At 41.7% G+C, this 17,994-nt stretch overlaps 1 protein-coding gene across 1 annotated transcript; it reads right to left on the reverse strand.

Moving 5' to 3' along the window:
- Window positions 1–756: 756 nt before the first annotated feature.
- LOC122399869 lies at window positions 757–2,175 on the reverse strand. The gene has a single exon (XM_043400913.1). It carries the CDS (start codon window positions 2,173–2,175, stop codon window positions 757–759), a length of 1,419 nt encoding a protein of 472 aa, XP_043256848.1.
- Window positions 2,176–17,994: the final 15,819 nt, after the last annotated feature.

The raw sequence follows: 17,994 nt of genomic DNA on the forward strand, positions 1-17,994 counted from the left end.
AAATAAATAGTTAAAAAAATTTTTTTTTTAATTGAAATAATTTTTATTTGATACTCCCATGGGTCTGCTACTAGTACCTAAAATTTCATTTTTATAACTTCCTTACTTTAGCAGCTATTATTTATTGAAAAAAAGTGAGCTCTATATTTCAAACAGATGTAAAACCAACAATTTTTAAAATTTTTAAAAATCCTTCGAGATACGTTTATATATCACTAAAGACTACAACATATTCAAAGTAGAACAAAATCCGACATGGTACTCCGAAAAGTGTCCGACTTCGCATGGAATGACCCCTGAGCATATAAATCCGCTCCGATAAGAATTTCGATCGTCTGATCGGCCGCGGGATCTGGATCGGCTAGCGATAAACCTCGGAACGCACTGTAAACAAGCGCGTTCGCCGACGGTGTGCGGTAGGTCGTGATTTTCGGCACGACGTACGCGTTGGCAACACACATCGGTTTCGTCCCGTTTATCGGGCCGAGGTTTAATTCGACGCTGAATTTTATTTTCTGCGATTGACCGCCCCCCAAGCATGATACCGTGGCGGGGGATCGTACGCGCTTTAGTTGGAGGTTGTTAACTAAACCCGCGGAGACGAATGACGTTTCTGAACTTGGGTCTAACAGTGCTCGCGCAATTCGCGATGCACCGTTCTCTCCGATCACGCGTACTCGTGCCGTGGCTAATACCAAAGGCCTCAGTGCGCCTGTACCGAGCGCGGTACAGCGTGATGTCGAGGCATGTTTTGTATTAGCATTCGAAGCCGAATTTCTTTCCCTTTGGCTTCGACTTGGTCGGTCGCCGTGGTTGGACTTTTAAACGGCTTTCTTCACGCTGGCCGTATGAATTTTGGGCTAACGGCCTCGCATTCATTTCTTCCCGGGTGCAATCAAAGTGCAGTAGGGAATGGTGCTTCCCACTACACTTGTTGCACACCTTGGGGCTTGGGCATCGCATTGCCGTGTGGGAGAACCCTAGGCATCGCACACACCACTGCCGATTCCTTACGTATTGATTACGCATTTTCGCCGGCAACACCATGAAATTGTTGCATCGTGGCAGACTGTGTGGCCCAGTGCAGAATCCGCACTGCCTGACTCGCCAGTCAGTTTCAGAACTGGACATTTTCGGTTTTGTAGCCGAGTCGGTTCCCACAACGACGTTAGGGCTCGTCAGTGGCTTTGAAGCGACGCTCTTTCGTCGAGCGTCGCTATGTTTAGACATGCGTGGTTTTGTTTCAGGTGCGAGGGCTGCCTCTCGACGGTCCTCGTTCATCGAAAGCAGAGCATGCGCATAATTATCAATGAATTGCCTTACGTCTTCAAACGTAGGATACTCCGTCGAGTGACTGAGCGTCCTCTGCCATTCCAACTTCAATTTTGGGGTGAAATGCTGTATCGCTCGGTGCGCGAGCAGCCATTCTAACAGCTGCTCGGGGGTGCCCCTTTTCCTGAGAGCAGCGAGAGCCTCTGTGCAATCCACAGTGATTTGCTGCATACTGGCCAGATCGTTTAAATCAATCGGCCCCATGAACAGGAGCTTATCAAGCAGCTTTCCCGTGGCCACGCGTGGAGGACCGTATTTGTCTTTCGGCTTTTTCCACGTTTCCGGGAAATTATGCCCGACAATCTCGAGCGACGAAGTCGTCGCTAGAGCTGGTTCCCCTAAGCAGGCATTCTGTACATCCGATAGACATGCATTATTAATAACCTCGGAGGTACATAGATCCTCGAAATGCTCCCATTCAAGAGGATCTCCTTCGAATTTGGGCAATCTTAGCTTCGGGAGCTCTATCAGCATGCTGCTTTGTTGGACTTCCGGTGCCGCTGATTTAGACTCAGCGGCAATTCGGGCCATCTCGGTGGTAACGTAATTCTGGAATTCCTGGAATTCGTTTTCCGCACCGAGGAGGTAGCCTGGCTTAAACAGCGCGTAGGCTTGTCTTTTCGCGGCGGGAATCATCTTCCTCACGCTCGCATACATGGCGCGGGTATTCCGCCATATTTGCCTGGCGTAATCGAGTTTTTCCTCGAGGAGTTTCTCCGAGTACTTCGCTCTACCCATCTTTTTTAGGTTAACGCTCAGTATTTTGAGGCGGTCGAACTCTTCGGTCAATTCCGTGAGTCGATCCTCAAGGTCGGACCGCGACAGTTCTTCCGCTACCGCCATAGTGGGTATTATCGAGGTTCAATCAACTCGATTTAAACTCTCACGTGGTTAGTTCCTCACGTGCAAGAGTGTTCACCCTTTCCCGTTCCAGTCAACCTCGTTTGATCCGGCTCGAAGGACGTTATGTTAGGTGGAGGAGGTTTAAATACCTCGCCTAACGGTGGCCCGGATCTCGAGGGAAGGTACTTCGGGAAAAAGAATACAAGATTCGATTTAGTACAAATACTACGATTTCTAGTCGTTTCAAGTCGAATACGATTTCAAAAATACGATTTGCAGCAGTTTGTGGAAAAGTCAGGCTGACGAAAACCGAAGTTCACTGCTGAAGGGGAATCTCGATGATACCAAAGAGTTTCCGCAGTCTTTCCTTTTAACCAGGTCGTATTCACGACCGACAGATTAAAATAGCAGATTCGACAGAACGGAATTGCGTGTAGGTTGTTGGTAGAAGTTTGCCTATGCAATCTCTACCAGTAAAACTACCACGTTACGTCGTCTGTCCCCGAAACAGAGCTCGAAGAACTCGACGCTCTTATTTCTTGGTTAGTCGTACTGAGCGATATCGATTACCGATTTGCTCGCGACAAGCATCAGCTAATAGTTTTGCGTTGTGTCTCCACGAAAGCTCGAATAACTCGACACTGTTCGGAGATTTTTCTGATTTCTGCTGAGCGTGATCGATACTCGATGTGCTCGTGGCAGTGGCTTAATAGCGAGTGACGGACGAGCACGGGCTGCCAAAACGTACGCCAGACGGGGGGAATCTTCCGTCAGGCGGCGCTGTCGCCGTGTCTCTCGTCCGTCTCTGTCTAACATATAATTGTCGTACCTTCTCTACGCTTCGACGTAAACCGCTTGTTCGAAATTGAACGTTATTTTATCGTTCGCGTGACTTTCAGGAAAACCTGAGAATCGTGTTTTTTCTTCTGCCTAATGTTTCGAACTGCGGACGCGTCGACCTAGAATGTTCTGATCGGTCGCGTAAACCGAAAACAAAACGATTAACGAATTATTTCAGGTTTAAATAAAAATCGAATTAACTCGATATTTGAACATCTAGAAAGGAAAAATTAAACAAAATCTTATACATTGCATATCTACCTAAACCACATTAAAAACGTATTCCACAAATATCTTGGAATAATGTTGTTCAAAGCACTCGCACTCGTAAAGGGTTAATTAAGAAATAAGTATTTAGAAATTGAAATAAGTAAAATTTATTAAAATGAAAAACCACTCTTAACCAGTACCATGCATGTTGTAACAGACTTCAGTAACAAATGTTTACTAAAGATATAGATTAAAACTAACTTTTCCCGCTATGTTTTTCAATAACCGTATCAATTGGTTACACAGAATCAAATATTATACAGGGTGGTCCACGCAACTTGTGCAGCTCTGTAATTTCCAAAATATGCGTTATACGAAAAAATTTTATGTACAAAAGTTGCATGGTTTAAAGGGATACAATACGTAGCATATTTATTTTTTTTATGGTTGGAGACGTTTCTGAGATGTGAAGGTCAACTTTGTTATTTTAAATAGAATATTATATTTTTTATATCAAAATATGGAAGAATATCGAATTCTGAGTAAAAATGTATTGACCTTTATTAGCCCTAAACCTAATAGCAAACGAGTAATTTCACTTTATTTTTTGATAATTTTCACTATTCTGCAGAAATCTGTTATAAGGTTGAGTCTCCAATTTGATATTACGCGAAGAAAATTGTCAAGAAATGAAGTGAAATTATTCGTTAGCTATTAAATTTAGGGCTAATGAAGGTCAATACTGTTTTACTCAGAATTCGATATTCTTCCATACTTTCATACAAAAAATATAGTATTCTATTTAAAAAAAAAATTGACTTTCAAATTTTAGAAACGCCTCCACCTATAAAAAAAAGCTCAACGTAATGTACCCCTTTAAACAATGCAACTTTTGTATGCGAAATTGTTTCGTGCAACGCATATTTTGGAAGTTACAAAGCTGCACATGTTGCGTGGACCACCCTGTATATTTAACCTAAGTTTACATAACAAAATAATTAAAATATGGGAAAAACAATAACGTGCACATTACCGTTCAATGGAAATCTAATAGATCTCAATTTCCCTCCTTCCATTCGGATGCAAAAAATCGTTATTTATTTATAACATTACCACACGCCGTATATTAAAACATCCACATTCGTCTTGCCTTTTTTTTTTTATTCCCCACTGAATTCATTACTGTAAAATGGAATACATTAAGTTGACTGCTGTTCATGCAATAGAATTTTATTTTTAATTATTGCCCTTTAAAAACCTGCGGAGACTAGGCTATGTATGTATGCCTACGCCCCTTATTTCTCCATCCTCGTCGTTTCTACGACCCAGCGACCCACGAGGAGTATAAACAAAACACTGTCGTCAACCTTGCATGAGTCACTGCTGTAACAGCAGATAGAAAAAATAGAGATAAAGTTTACTTGATCTTAATCCTTCTTAAGATTGATATAAAACGTTTTAAAAATTTTTTATAAATAATGTATATGTATCGGAATAATTAATAAACTACAAGACGTATAATCATCATTATCCGGGAGCTGATCATGCTCAAAATCTAATCAGACCTTGAAACGAGAACATAAAACTTAAATGTAAAGTTTCATTGAAATTCATTTAGCCATTTAGACGCAATCATGTTAATAGCATATCTATGTACGTGCGTAAATAGCCGTAGAATAAATATCTTTTTTTTTAATAATCACAATATGATTAAGGGGTCTTAACACATGTATTTTCGCTAAAAAATTTTCGAAATTTTTTTCTCGTTATTAAAATTCACTTAGCCGTTTAGACGCAACCATGTTAATACATAGGAACAACAAAAATTTCTTTTTTTCTAATAATCACAATATGATCAGGGGGTCTTAAAACGTGTATTTCCACTAAAAATAACTTTTTAATAACTTTTTAGCGAAGCCTCAGTCAAGAAATTGATATTCTTGATTGTCGTCTTATTTTGGCCTCTAGAATCTCCCATTAAAATTTTTCCCAGGGGTGGCCGAACACCTTGTATAGTCCGGGCTACGATAAAGCGAGGTCGAAAACTCGAGTAAGTGTCAATATTTACATGTTTCAGCTCCCGGAACAAGTGAATTGACAGAAATACGAGTAGCTAAGGTCCTTAGACTACCAGAAATTAATTTATTTTTAAATTAAAGCAACTGCAATTTCTTGTCAGTTAGATACTGATTAACTTCAATACATAACATTTGTTTGTCAGATCATCGAAAGGAGCTGGAAAATCGTGGGGACTAGTTCATATGCCTCACCCTGTATAATAATTAGACTGCGGATGTTTATGCATTTATGGGAAATTTTAATCCTCAGAAAACTACAGAATGCATGTAATATGCAAAAATATAAGAAATACTTAAAGTAAGATACGAATTATTATATTTAGGGGTTGAGACAGCCCTCTGCGAAGCTTCCGTTTCATTAATTCTATTAATAAAAATGTGAATTTGCATGAAGATCCGCAGTCTAATAATAATAAATGAATCGCGTCTTCAATCAGATACGCTGACTCTGTTCAGATCAGAGGTGCCTGAAAAGCACCGCCGGGTGCACACGCCCCCATGCCAGATACGCGTACGTGAGCTCGGGGAGTTTCGGAAAGTCGACAAAGGCAAAGTGACGCATGCCCTCTTTCTCGATTCTCCGAAGCTGCCCGAAGTAATTTCGGACCGCCTCGTGGGAGTCGAGAGAGAGAGGCTCACATTTGCCTTCTCGCTCTTAACAACTGAAATCCGACCTCCCATCAACGGCATACGATTTGGATTCTCGAGCCGAGATTCTCGACTGCCCAGGCATTTTTACTTTCCGACCTACACTGCGGAGCATAACTATAGCACCACTAATATTTTTAACATTTCCGACCTGTAAGAAAATAATTTGAAACAACCAATTATATGGTATGAAAAAGCATTGTAAATAATGGATTTTAGGTGAAATTCATTGAAGTTGTCTACTTATATGTCAAGATTTAATCGATAAACGTTTGACGATCGGTACAAAACAATAGAACCAGTTCATTTTTAACGCACTTCAAGGGTTTCTGTTGGAATTTTTTTAGTAAACCCGGGAATTCTTAGTTAATTCATACAATGCCACGTGGCAGCTACCTTAATGAACAAGAGCAAGGTGCAATTTCAGCGTACAGAGAGCAAAAAATGGGGATACGTGAAATCGCACGTAAATTCGGGCGATCTCATAAAGTTGTACTGAATTTTTTACGCGATCCTACTAAGTATGAGAAAAATAAGAAAGGGGGACCTAAGAAGAAGTTATCCCCTCGTACTGAAACGCAAATTGCTAAAGTTGCGGGCAATACGTTAAAAAGCTGTAAACAAATTGTGAAGGAATGTGATCTCGGCGTTTCTCGTTGGACTGTCCAACGTGTCCTTAAACATAATTCAAACATTATAAGACAAAAAATGATGTCTGCACTTACACTTCTGAAATGTCACAAAATAGCCAGGCTTGAATACGCACAAGAAAACATGAGCAGAAATTGGAATAATGTAAGTTAAGTTTAGACATTCACAAATCGAGATTTTAGCTTCATATTCGATATTCCTTATTTAACTTAGGTTATTTTCTCTGACGAAAAAAAATTCAATTTGGACGGTCCAGATGGATTTAATTCATATTGGAGGGACCTTCGTAAAGAACAAAAATACTTATCGAAACGTAATTTCGGTGGAGGGACACTTATCGTGTGGGGTGCATTCTGCTCCTGTGGCAAGCTCATATTAGCTTTTCCAACTACACGAATGAATAGTGCGGAGTATATTAGAATACTCGAAAATCATTTATTGCCTTTTATTCATGCAAACAGTCACATTTCATGGACTTATCAACAAGATAATGCTCCAATCCATAAAAGCCGACAAACCACAGCATGGTTTGAAACGTTTGATGTCAATGTATTGAAATGGCCTGCATGCTCCCCAGACCAAAATCCAAATGAAAACCTATGGGGTATCATGGTACGGCATATTTATGGAAATAATCGACAGTTTTCGAACATTTCGGAGCTAAAAACAGCAGTTATTGAAGCGTGGAATCAAATTAGTGAAGAAACTTTGAAAAAACTCATTACAAGTATGAACAATCGTATTTTTGAATTAATACATAAAAAAGGAGGTCCTACTCATTATTGAAACTTCTCACTTTAATAAATTGAATTAGAAATTTAACACTTTATAGCCATTTAACCTTGTTATTATGTTCAAAATACATAGGTGCTATAGTTATGCACCATTGCAATATTTCATTTATTATCATACTTCATGTTAAATAAATGTTACTTTTGTATTTTTTCCATTAATTATAATTTTTTTCTAGTCCTTTTCACGTGGTATTATTAACATTTAGAAATCATTAGTTACAACTACAAAACTCTTGAAAATTATAGTGGTGCTATAGTTATGCTCCACAGTGTATGTAGGCGCACATAAGCAAAGTACCCATAATGAAAAATAAATTTTGTAAAATTTATTATACGGAAATACACGTTTAAAGACCCCCTGATCATATTTTAATTATTGAAAAAATAGAAATTTTTTTTATTATTCCCATGTATGAGCGCACATATGTATATTATTAATACGATTGAGTATAAATGGCTGAATGAATTTAAATGAAACTTTACATTCAACTTTTATGTTCTCATTTCAAAGTCCGATTAGATTTTTACTATAATCAGTCCGTGGATAATAATGACTATACCTCTTGTTTCATAGTTGTTCCGATATATAGGCATAATGTATAAAAAATCTTTTAAATGTTTCGTATTAATTTTAGGAAAAATTGAATTTTATATAAAAAGATCGAATAAACTCTTTCTCTATCTACTCTAGAAAAGAAGAAATTAAGCGAAATCTTATACATTGCATTGTCCTATTACATATATTTACGTGCTTATCCTATTCATACAAAACTACAAATATTCCAAATTCGTTTCCTTGATGATTTCATCGTTTATCACACCCGAACTTTGACCACTGACTCATTTTTGGAAGTTCTCTCCGTTTCTCCCTTCTCTCCCCATCTTTCCCACTTTTCCAACCCTACATATATAGGGTGTTCCGCATTTTTCCAAACACACTTCAACAGTGTGCTCTACAAGTAAAACTAAGACTAAAACGTTACATAACAAAAAATCCACAAATGCTTTGGTAAAAAGATGCAACAAAAATATTAAGTGTGAAACTTGGTTGAAATTCAGGACATTAAAATAAGAAAAAAAAATGTATTAGGTGTACAAATGAATAATCCAATTTTTTCAGCCACATTCAATGCTTATTTTAAAAGAAAGTAAATTGAATTGTTCAATCAAAGTATTCGCCGTTACTTTCTATAACTTTAAGCCATCTTTCAGGCAGCTGATGAATTCCATCTCGGAAAAATTTTACGTTTTTGGACGCGATAAAGTCGTCAAGCCATTTTCGGATCTCATCCACTGATTGAAAGTGCATATCGGATAAGGCGTGTTGCATAGATCGGAACAGGTGATAATCAGAGGGAGCAATGTCTGGTGAATACGCCGGGTGCTGCAAGACGTCCCAGCCAAGACTCATTATGGTGTCTTTTGTATAGGAAGCAATATGTGGCTTTGCGTCGTCATGCAACAATTTCACTGGACGTTCTCCTTTGCCAGTACACGGACGTTTTCGTTCCAATGCTTGACTCAAGCAGATTAATTGACGTTGGTAACAGTCTGCAGTAACTGTTTCACCCGGTTCCAACAACTGATAATAAACCACGCCCTTGGTATCCCACCAAATGCAGAGAAGAACCTTCTTTCCGAAGCGATTGGGTTTTGCAACCGATGTTGATGCTTCGCCGGGATTTACCCATGACTTTCTGCGTTTCGGACTGTCATAGAGTATCCATATCTCATCGCCCGTAACAATTTTCCACAAGAAGGACTTTCGATGCTGCTTATTGAGAAGAGAAAGACACGCTGCCACTCGGTGATTTTTGTTGGTTGCAGTGAGTTCATGCGGAACCCATTTTCCTTCTTTCTGGATCTTCCCCATCTCACGTAGGCGTTTCGAAATCGTTTGCTGGGTTACTCCTAACTGTTCTACAAGTTCTTTTTGCGTTTGTGCAGCATTCTCAGCGAGCAGTTGTTCCAAACCATCGTTGTCGCACTTCTGAGGGCCTCCAGGGCGTTGTTTGTTGATTAGACTCAAATCACCGCCTTTAAACTGTTTAAACCAAATGCGCACACATCATACGATACAACACTTTCATCGAGAAAGGAACAAATCGATGTGCATGCTCTTGCAGCATTTTTCCCTTGTTGGAATTCGTAGAGAATGGAGTGTCGGATGTGCACCTTATCTGTTGCCATTTTCGACTCTACTGAATTGAATACTTTTGAAGGTTATGTTAGGCCTTTCAATAAACTATCTTTTGTTTTAGCTAGCTATATGTCAACACTATATGACCACAAAAGAGCGGGAAAATCTATTAACTTTAAACCTGATTTTATAACTGCTTGAGGGGGTAGACACGGGTAATACAGCGCGCTGTATAGCGACAAAATTTGGAGCGAAATATGGCGACTGAAAAGCTGCACATATAAGGGCAAAATCTCTTATTTCGGAATTGCATTCCCAAAAGCGAGTGCCGCCATTACATGGGTAATAGCAGAGCAAGTCTCGTGACAAATTTAGTTCAGGCAGTTGCTACGAGATGGCGCCTAATCAGGAGGGCTGTGAAGGTGAAAACATAGCAAAAGTGAAGCGTCAGCTTTGATATATACGCCCCCCCCCCCCAGCATGATACTATCAATATATGCTTTTTTGTACTATTACCGCTGGTCTGCCGACGCTCATGGAAAACGGTGCTAACTTCATGGTATATTACGCGTCTCATAAACGCAATAATTCTGATTTATTTCATTATTGTAACTTGAATGCTAGCTTGTATGTAGTAATATGAAACATTATTTGTTAAAAAATATACAAAAGTTTGTCGCATTCTTTGCTATAATACGCATAAAACGGGGAGAAAAAAGGTTTTTGAGAAAGTTTATTTAACGGCTAGAAAGAATATCCTATCGCTATGAAAATCGTACGTAACGAAAATGTGTCACCCACTTGAAAAATAAACTCTATTGTAAGAGTTTAGAGGCCACTCTAAAAAAAATTTCGAACTTTTTTTTATTGCAATGTCGAAACTCGACTACCAAGATTGTTTAAAGATTGCATAATGCCGAGCGATTATCCTCGGCCGCAATTACCGTTAATCCTGTTTGCGTACGTGCCAATTCAGAGATTCTCTTTAGGAGAGTTCGTACTGCGAGCAGTGATACAAATACGCGGTTGTTACTTGTTTTTGTGGCATCGGGAAGGGCTCATTACCTTCAATTCCATTGTTCCAGCGGTCTTGATGACGTCAGTACCGTGAAAGAGTAGCACACAAATAATTAGACGAAGAATAACTGCCGAAATCTAAGACAGCGCCGCGTAACGACTAATTAGATTAAGCGGCCGTGTCTTCGATTGTCGATCCGCGCAGTCCTACTTACGTAGACTTCTGACTAGAGCGTATCAGCTCCTGATCCTACTACAAGAGAAAGATTTGCGGAAGGAAAGTACTGATTGTTTGAGAAATGTTCTGCCTGTATTTGCCGGGTGTAAAGAGTAGATATTCAGTCTGGTGCGGGTCCACTGATAGACCTCGCACAGCTGAGAATTCATTAAGCTCGAGACACGTGTAGAAATTATCCGACTTTTCCTTGACAAACGGATCGCTTTGAGATTCGGTCAAGTGCACCCCGGAAACTCGTATGGGATTTCCCAATCGAGATTCCACGGAATCAGTACTGCGGCAGGAGTGATCGAGAAAATATACCTGTAGGGTGTTCAATTCCTGGTGGAGTGATCGAGAGATACACCAGTAGGGTGTTTGATCCTCCGTGCAGCATTTAGTGATCGTTTAAATGATTGAGGCACAAGAAAGTTGGTAAATTCCGTCTTGATTTTCTTGTGATTGCCGCTCGTCCGAGGAGACACCTAGATGGTGTACCTCCAGATGGGTTCACTGTACTCGGGTCGGCGTTCACTTAGAACGCCTTACTTTTCCGCCTTCGTTTCCTTACTCCTACAGATCCCGCCGGTGTAACGTTTAGAGGAGCACCTGTGCGAAGGAGTAACTGACTTTGCAGGTGAGGTCACCACGTGGTTCAAATACTGCTAAGTACAACGAATAAGTGTGTAATGTGCAGTGAAGAACGTGCTGTCGGGCTTCGTAGTGCAACCATTGACCAAAAAGTCGCCTGTTTGAACGCCAAAGCGAAGCTACAGGACGACGGTCGAAACGTTGCACTGCCCTGCGTTTCGATGCATAGACAAGGTGGACAGACTCACGGGAAACGTGCATTTGAAGGCTTACAACCTCCACTTGCCGCCCCGTCCATTAGGTAATCGACTGCAATCGGTGTAGATAAGAAATTAATTCTTTATCTACGCCAAACAAAATACAATCCAATAGTGCGTTCGTATACCACGAGCAAGCGAAATCCCCGCTCCTGTACGTTCGAATAACGAAGCCTGGAGCATGAGCAAACAAGCGCGGCACAGGTACGTATAACATGTTTGCGTGTGTCTAACACATAGCCGTGTTTTTCTGATTATAGGAATCCAAGCCTACCACAACGTGGTACGTTACTCATCAGTAAGGCTTTCTAGCAGGCCCTGCCTTAGACGACTGGGATATTGGGAAGTCGTTCGAGGAATGTATATATAGCAACGGCTCGAGGGGCCGGTGGAGCGCTTGTGAGAGCGCGATCCTTCTGGTTGCGAGCATGGGAGGCGACGCCACAGCTCTTTTGTCGATCAACTTCCAAATCGTTTACAAGTTATACTTCTATTACTCTTTCGTCGCACAATTTCCACTCGTGCACAAGTTATATTTCTACTCCATTTCAAGTCCAACGCCATATTCGGTAATAATTATTCAATATATATATTTTCCCTATACTTCTAAAGAATCTATCGCTCAGAAAAGGAATTTATTATAGAGTTAATTATAACCAGTATGTTCTCAGTCAAGGTTAAGCCATCTTATCTTTGGCTCGTTAGAGATCATAGATAAACGACAAAGATAAACGTCATTCTTATCTTTTATTTTTTCTCGAATATCAGAATCTCGTTTGATCGTGCTCGTTAATTAGAGAATTGATTAGTACTAAAAACTGACGCTTTTGCTGAGAGTTTAAAGGGAGAGTGATTATTAGTTAAATGAGTTCCTTCTCGTCGGTCTTCAAGATCGAACGTTAATCACTAGAAAGTCGAAACGAAATTTGACAACTTTCTTCTGTCTCAATCGTTTATACGGAGGGATAGAACACCTTACTGGTGTATATTCTCAAGCTCCTGCCGCAGGACTGATTTCGCGGAATCTCGATTGGGAAAGTCGGAAAATTACCACACTTTTCCTGAGTTTAACGAATTCTCAGCTGTGCGAGGTCAATCAGTGGATCCGCACCAGACTGAACATCTACTCTTTACACCCGTCAAATACAGGCAGAACAGTTCTGAATTTAAACACTCGGAACTCTCCTTTCGTAAGTAATTCTATGCGAGTGGAATCGGGAGCCGATCTGCTCCAGAGAGAAGTCTACGTAGGTAGGACTGCGCGGAATGACAGCCGAAAACACGGCTGCGGTACTCTAATTAGTCGTCACGCGGCGCTGTCTAGATTTCGGCAGTCTTTCTCCGTCTAATTCTTTGCACACTACTCTCTCACGGTACTGTCGTCATCAACACCGTCGACACACTCGAATCGAAGGTAATGTGCCGTTACCGATGGTCAGAAAAACTGATAATAGACGCGTTTTTCTATCACTGCTCGCAGTAAAAATTTTTATAGAGACCATCACTTGATTATTGTACGTTAACAGGATTAACGGTAATTGCGGCCGAGGATAATCGCTCGGCATTATGCACTCTTTAAACAATTGTTAATCAATGAAGTCCAAAGAAGAGAGTTATCATGGAACACCTCTAGCAAGGACTGCAATAACAAAAATAATAAATCTACAGTCTACAATCTACATTTATTTATTACAAATATTTCTGCGGTTTCTTGGCCAATTGACGCAAAAGTAGCAACGCGTGTGTGACTAGAGTTTTAACGGCCGTCGAAATCGACGTGCGTTGCGTCGTACATCCACGCTCGTATGATCGCAAACGTATGGCGATACGAGCCATCATAGATACGGTCTGCGGACACACGAGCCATCGCAGCCAACTGACACAAAAGTAGTAACGCTTGTGTAACTGGAATTGAAATGGTCGTTGGGATCGACGTCCGTCGCAACGCTCGTAGTTTTAATGCTCGTGTGCCATCGATCTTTGGCTGCGATGGCGCATGTGTCCGCAGACCTTATCTGCTGCGGCTCGTGTGTCCACAGCCGTTCCACAGGTCGTTGATATTGTCAGGGTCCCTACGCGCTGGTCTGCGGAACGCGGATGCCCCATGCAGCGGAACGTCGTAAGGAGAGGTAGGCGCTGGGCCTTTCCCAACTGCCTGCTTCTTAGCACACAAAAGAATCCCAAAATCCTGGTGTTGAAGCAAAGAAAGCTCGCTTTGCAGACTCAGTCGTTGTGAGAGAGCCGCCAGAGTTGTCGGGCTGCGATATACATGTTTAAAACGTTAGCTGATCGTGCTTCATTTGTATTAACCTCCCGATTACAATACCGACTATCGCCGCAACGCTCTTGGTTTTAACGCTCATGTGCCATCAGTATTAGTCTGTGATGGCTCATGTGTCCGCAGACCTTATCTGCGATGGCGCGTATGTACCTAGCCATAAGGCCGTTGATATCGACGATCATCGCAAAGTTCGTGTGCCATCGGCCTAAGACCGCGACGGCTCGTCTATTCGCAACCGTTCGGCCGTTGATATCGACAATCGAGTCTCGCTTTAACGCTCGCGTGCCATGAATCTTAGACTGCGATGACTCATGTGTCCGCAGACTTTATCTTCGTTGGTTCGGCTGTTCGCAACCGTTCGGTCGTTGATATTGACGATCGTCGCAACGTTCGCGTGCCGCCGGTCTTAGGCTGCAATCGCTCATGTGTCCGCAGACCTTATCTGCGACGTCCTAGTGTCTACGCTCCACGAACTCGTTCGGGCGCTCGACGCGCTTGTCCTCGCGCTGGATGTGGTCCGACTTGAGCGTCATAGCCTCTTCCGTTTCCGTCACTGGGCACCGTTCCCGATACCGACGCTAAAAGTATGTAGTTTACTCGATCAGGGAACGAGCAATTCCACAGTGATTTTCAAGAATTCTAAAAACTGTGAAATTGCTCGTTACCCTGTTTGAATAAACTACATACTCTCAAGTCTATCAAAAACCAAAGAAGACCGAAAGAAAATATTTCTGTAAGACAGGTTTTATTTACAAAACATTATAACAATAGATACATAGATATAGTATTTCATTGTATCCTGAATATTAAAAACTATTTGACCCGATTAACGTTATTAGACCAACGGTTCTTAACTTTTGATCCGTTTCTGTTTATTTTAAAACAAAGTATATTTATTCGTATAGCTACGCGTTCATCGCTGCAGCTGTATTTATTTATTAATGATAAGTCTCAAATAAATGCGTATAGGAATAATTCTTTGTTCGAAGAACTCTTTATCCGATTAAAATTTTGTCCAACTGTGATTTTGAATAGAGAGTAAGTCAGACCTAATGGTACAAAATGAGTCTGATATTTTTAGAATGTTTTGGTAGATTCGAAACGTGTTCGAACGGTTATACCGTAAGCAGCAGACTCGCCCGAATAGTTGCAGCGTTACAATATTAGGATGATTTTGATTGGAAAGAGTTCAAGCACTCGGACAAAGATATCAGGATATACCGTAAGGCTTATTCGGAGACTGAACACTAATGCACTTCTTACAGAATCAAACGTGAAAATGAACCCGGAGGGCCAGGAGCGGTACGCTTTTATAATTTTTGATTTAGGTACAACCGGGTTAGGTCTGGACGAGCGGCGCATTTGTTTTTTACCCGTAATGGAATCAACAAGTTCGTCATCTTCTTAATATATCACTTACGACTAACCTAATCGTTATAAGTAATACACATTTCTATGGGGGCCCACGGCATCACAGAACGTATGATTCGCAAACGATAAGAGTGGCCGATTTGTCGGCGATAACACCTTAAACCAGCAGAAGGTAGTCTCTCCCAGCAGGGACGTTCGGTAGTCTTCGATTGTACACTCGAATATTGCGAAACAAGTAGCCGATGGAGTCCGTCAAGGTTCGCAAGATGGCCTGCGCCAAAGCAACGAGGGTGTTTCTGGTCGCTGCGCAGTTTATTTTCCAGACACGGAGGCAAGGCGCTACGCACCATATATGCTGAAATGGTCGAAATATCTTTATTGCGGTTGGATCATACTTGTACACCGGACAATGTTACTCGCAGCATTGGCTAGCAGTCAGTGCCGTCATAGGGGAGGTTCGCGCGCGTTTCACTATTTTTACGGATGATTTAATGCCGTGGAAACACTGAAAGCAATCGACGAGTACAGAGGGCAAATACTAAATTTGTAAGATTCCGAACGTTAGGATTGCTCACCAGAAATTCGAGGCAAGCGTACAAAAAGCCTAGGCAAACGGCAAACATCGGGGGGACGATAATCGAGAGAAACGCGTAACAGCATCCCGTGGATAACCGGAAACACTGCCGGCTGACGCGCCACCCGTTCTCGGCGCTGTGTATTCCTTCCGGTTCGCCGATTACGTCGTCCGACACCACGGGTTGTATCATGGTAAATAATTGCATTATACCGATCGTAGAAATCACTTGTGACACCTGACTTCTGTGGTCATTATTTATATCATTCCCCCCACCATAATATTATTCGTCCCATAGATAAGAGTTTCCGTATGCTTGGGCATGTTGGTTCAAGCTATTGGGATGCATTTCCTTTAAGTCCACGGTGTGATCTCGGGCTTTTTCATCCCTGGGAAGCTAAAAGTCTCGAATAGTATAGCTAGGCAGGTGTTGACGACGGTGCAATGAGTGGAGCGTTGGCGGCGGGGGAAGTGTGGGCGCGCAGGGAGTGCGGCGCGCGAAACCATGGTCACGTGGTCTGCGGGGAGTGGATGATTGGTTGCGCGCGCACGAGCTGCAGTGTGGGGGCTAGCGCAATCGTGGAGGGGATTAGTCCAGGCTGAGCCGCCGCGGAGACCTCTCCAGACCTGGTCGACCGTCGGAAATTTTTTCAGAGGGAGGCAGGGAATGATCCCCGAAAACCTTTTTCAGACCTCGAACCACCACAATGGCAAGGGAGGTGAAGGCGGTGAGTTCTAGAACCCACAACGACCGATATAATATTCACACGTTAAACGTAATAAATGCCATAAACATTGGTATGTACATACCTCCTGAGATTATTCTGCCACTGCGATGAGTTGAATTCAGGGGCAATTCTTGTCAGCCCCATTGTCACTTACTCGTGGCACAAAATCAGACTACCGTCTTTCAAACTTGACAGACAACTGATCTCGCTGCATCTCCAGACTCATGCATGTATACCTATATCTCGAAAGATGCATAGCTTTGTAAAGTAGGATGCCTTTGTTCTTCATGTTCTTCGAAATCTTCGCTGACCATCCCCATTCTTCCTTGCACGTGACATTGGCTGAACCGAGCCACTTCCCCTTCTTCTTTAGACCCATCATTCGACTAGTCCATATCACTTGAACATGTAGGGTACCACTTTTGAACGTGTCTCATACCACTTTGAACATCTAATGTACCACTTTTGAACATCTATCATACCACTTTAAACATCAATCGTACCACTTTGAACGTGTATGGTACCACTTTTACATAATAATTATAACTATCGTCTTAATCTAGCGTACATCACGTGCAGGAGGTTGGATGGGAGGGATGAAGAAAAAAAAAGCATTTGTACATTAAAAATTGATTATATTTTATTTTATTTATGCATTTCTCTCTGGCGTTTAGACCACCGGTTGAATATTTTAAATACATTTTGCAAGGCACAATGCTTTGCGTGTCTGGCACATCGTAAGGTATTAAGTGCATTTAGCTTTTTTAGAGATATGATATCCTCGTAGTCCATGCCCAGTGTCTCAATGATCACGCTCGCTTTCGTATTTTCATCGAGGTAATCCGCAAACCAGTCTCGTTTCTGCAGCCCTTTTCCATGTGCCCTTTTACATGTGCGTCATCTTCTTCAACGACCGCATCGACAACTTTCGTAATTAGCTGTTCAGCCATACTGTACGGAACGTCTCCATCTTCCCACCGTAGCCCGTGATGTTTTCTCGTCAACCACCGGATGCATGATTTGTCAGATTTCGTAAGAAAAAATTGCGGCACCGAACTCCCAAATATATAATGCGAGAGAATTGTTCCTTTTCGCAGGACAGTCACTTCCTTCACAACAAATCTTCCATCAACGATGAACCCTTGCAGGTCAACAAATGTTGGTACGGTCATTATCGGAACAATTTAGAGATCCGCTCATTTCCAAGACAGGCGGGAGAATGTGGTCTTTCTCGTAAAGCATCTTGATTTTCATGATGAAAATTTGTACGAATTTGGCACAGGAGAGGGCAGGTAAGTAGCGTTGGGATTTATTTGATTTTGCCCCCCACGTTTGTCAGCGGATTGTATTCAACCACCCGATCATGCAAAATGAGACAGTAGGAAGTAGTATTTGCCGGCACATTCTCTTTACAATCGAATT

The sequence above is a fragment of the Colletes gigas genome, unplaced genomic scaffold (assembly GCF_013123115.1).
Source record: "Colletes gigas isolate AHSC1104 unplaced genomic scaffold, ASM1312311v1 Colletes_gigas_Sc00015, whole genome shotgun sequence".
Taxonomy (NCBI): Eukaryota; Metazoa; Arthropoda; class Insecta; order Hymenoptera; family Colletidae; genus Colletes; species Colletes gigas.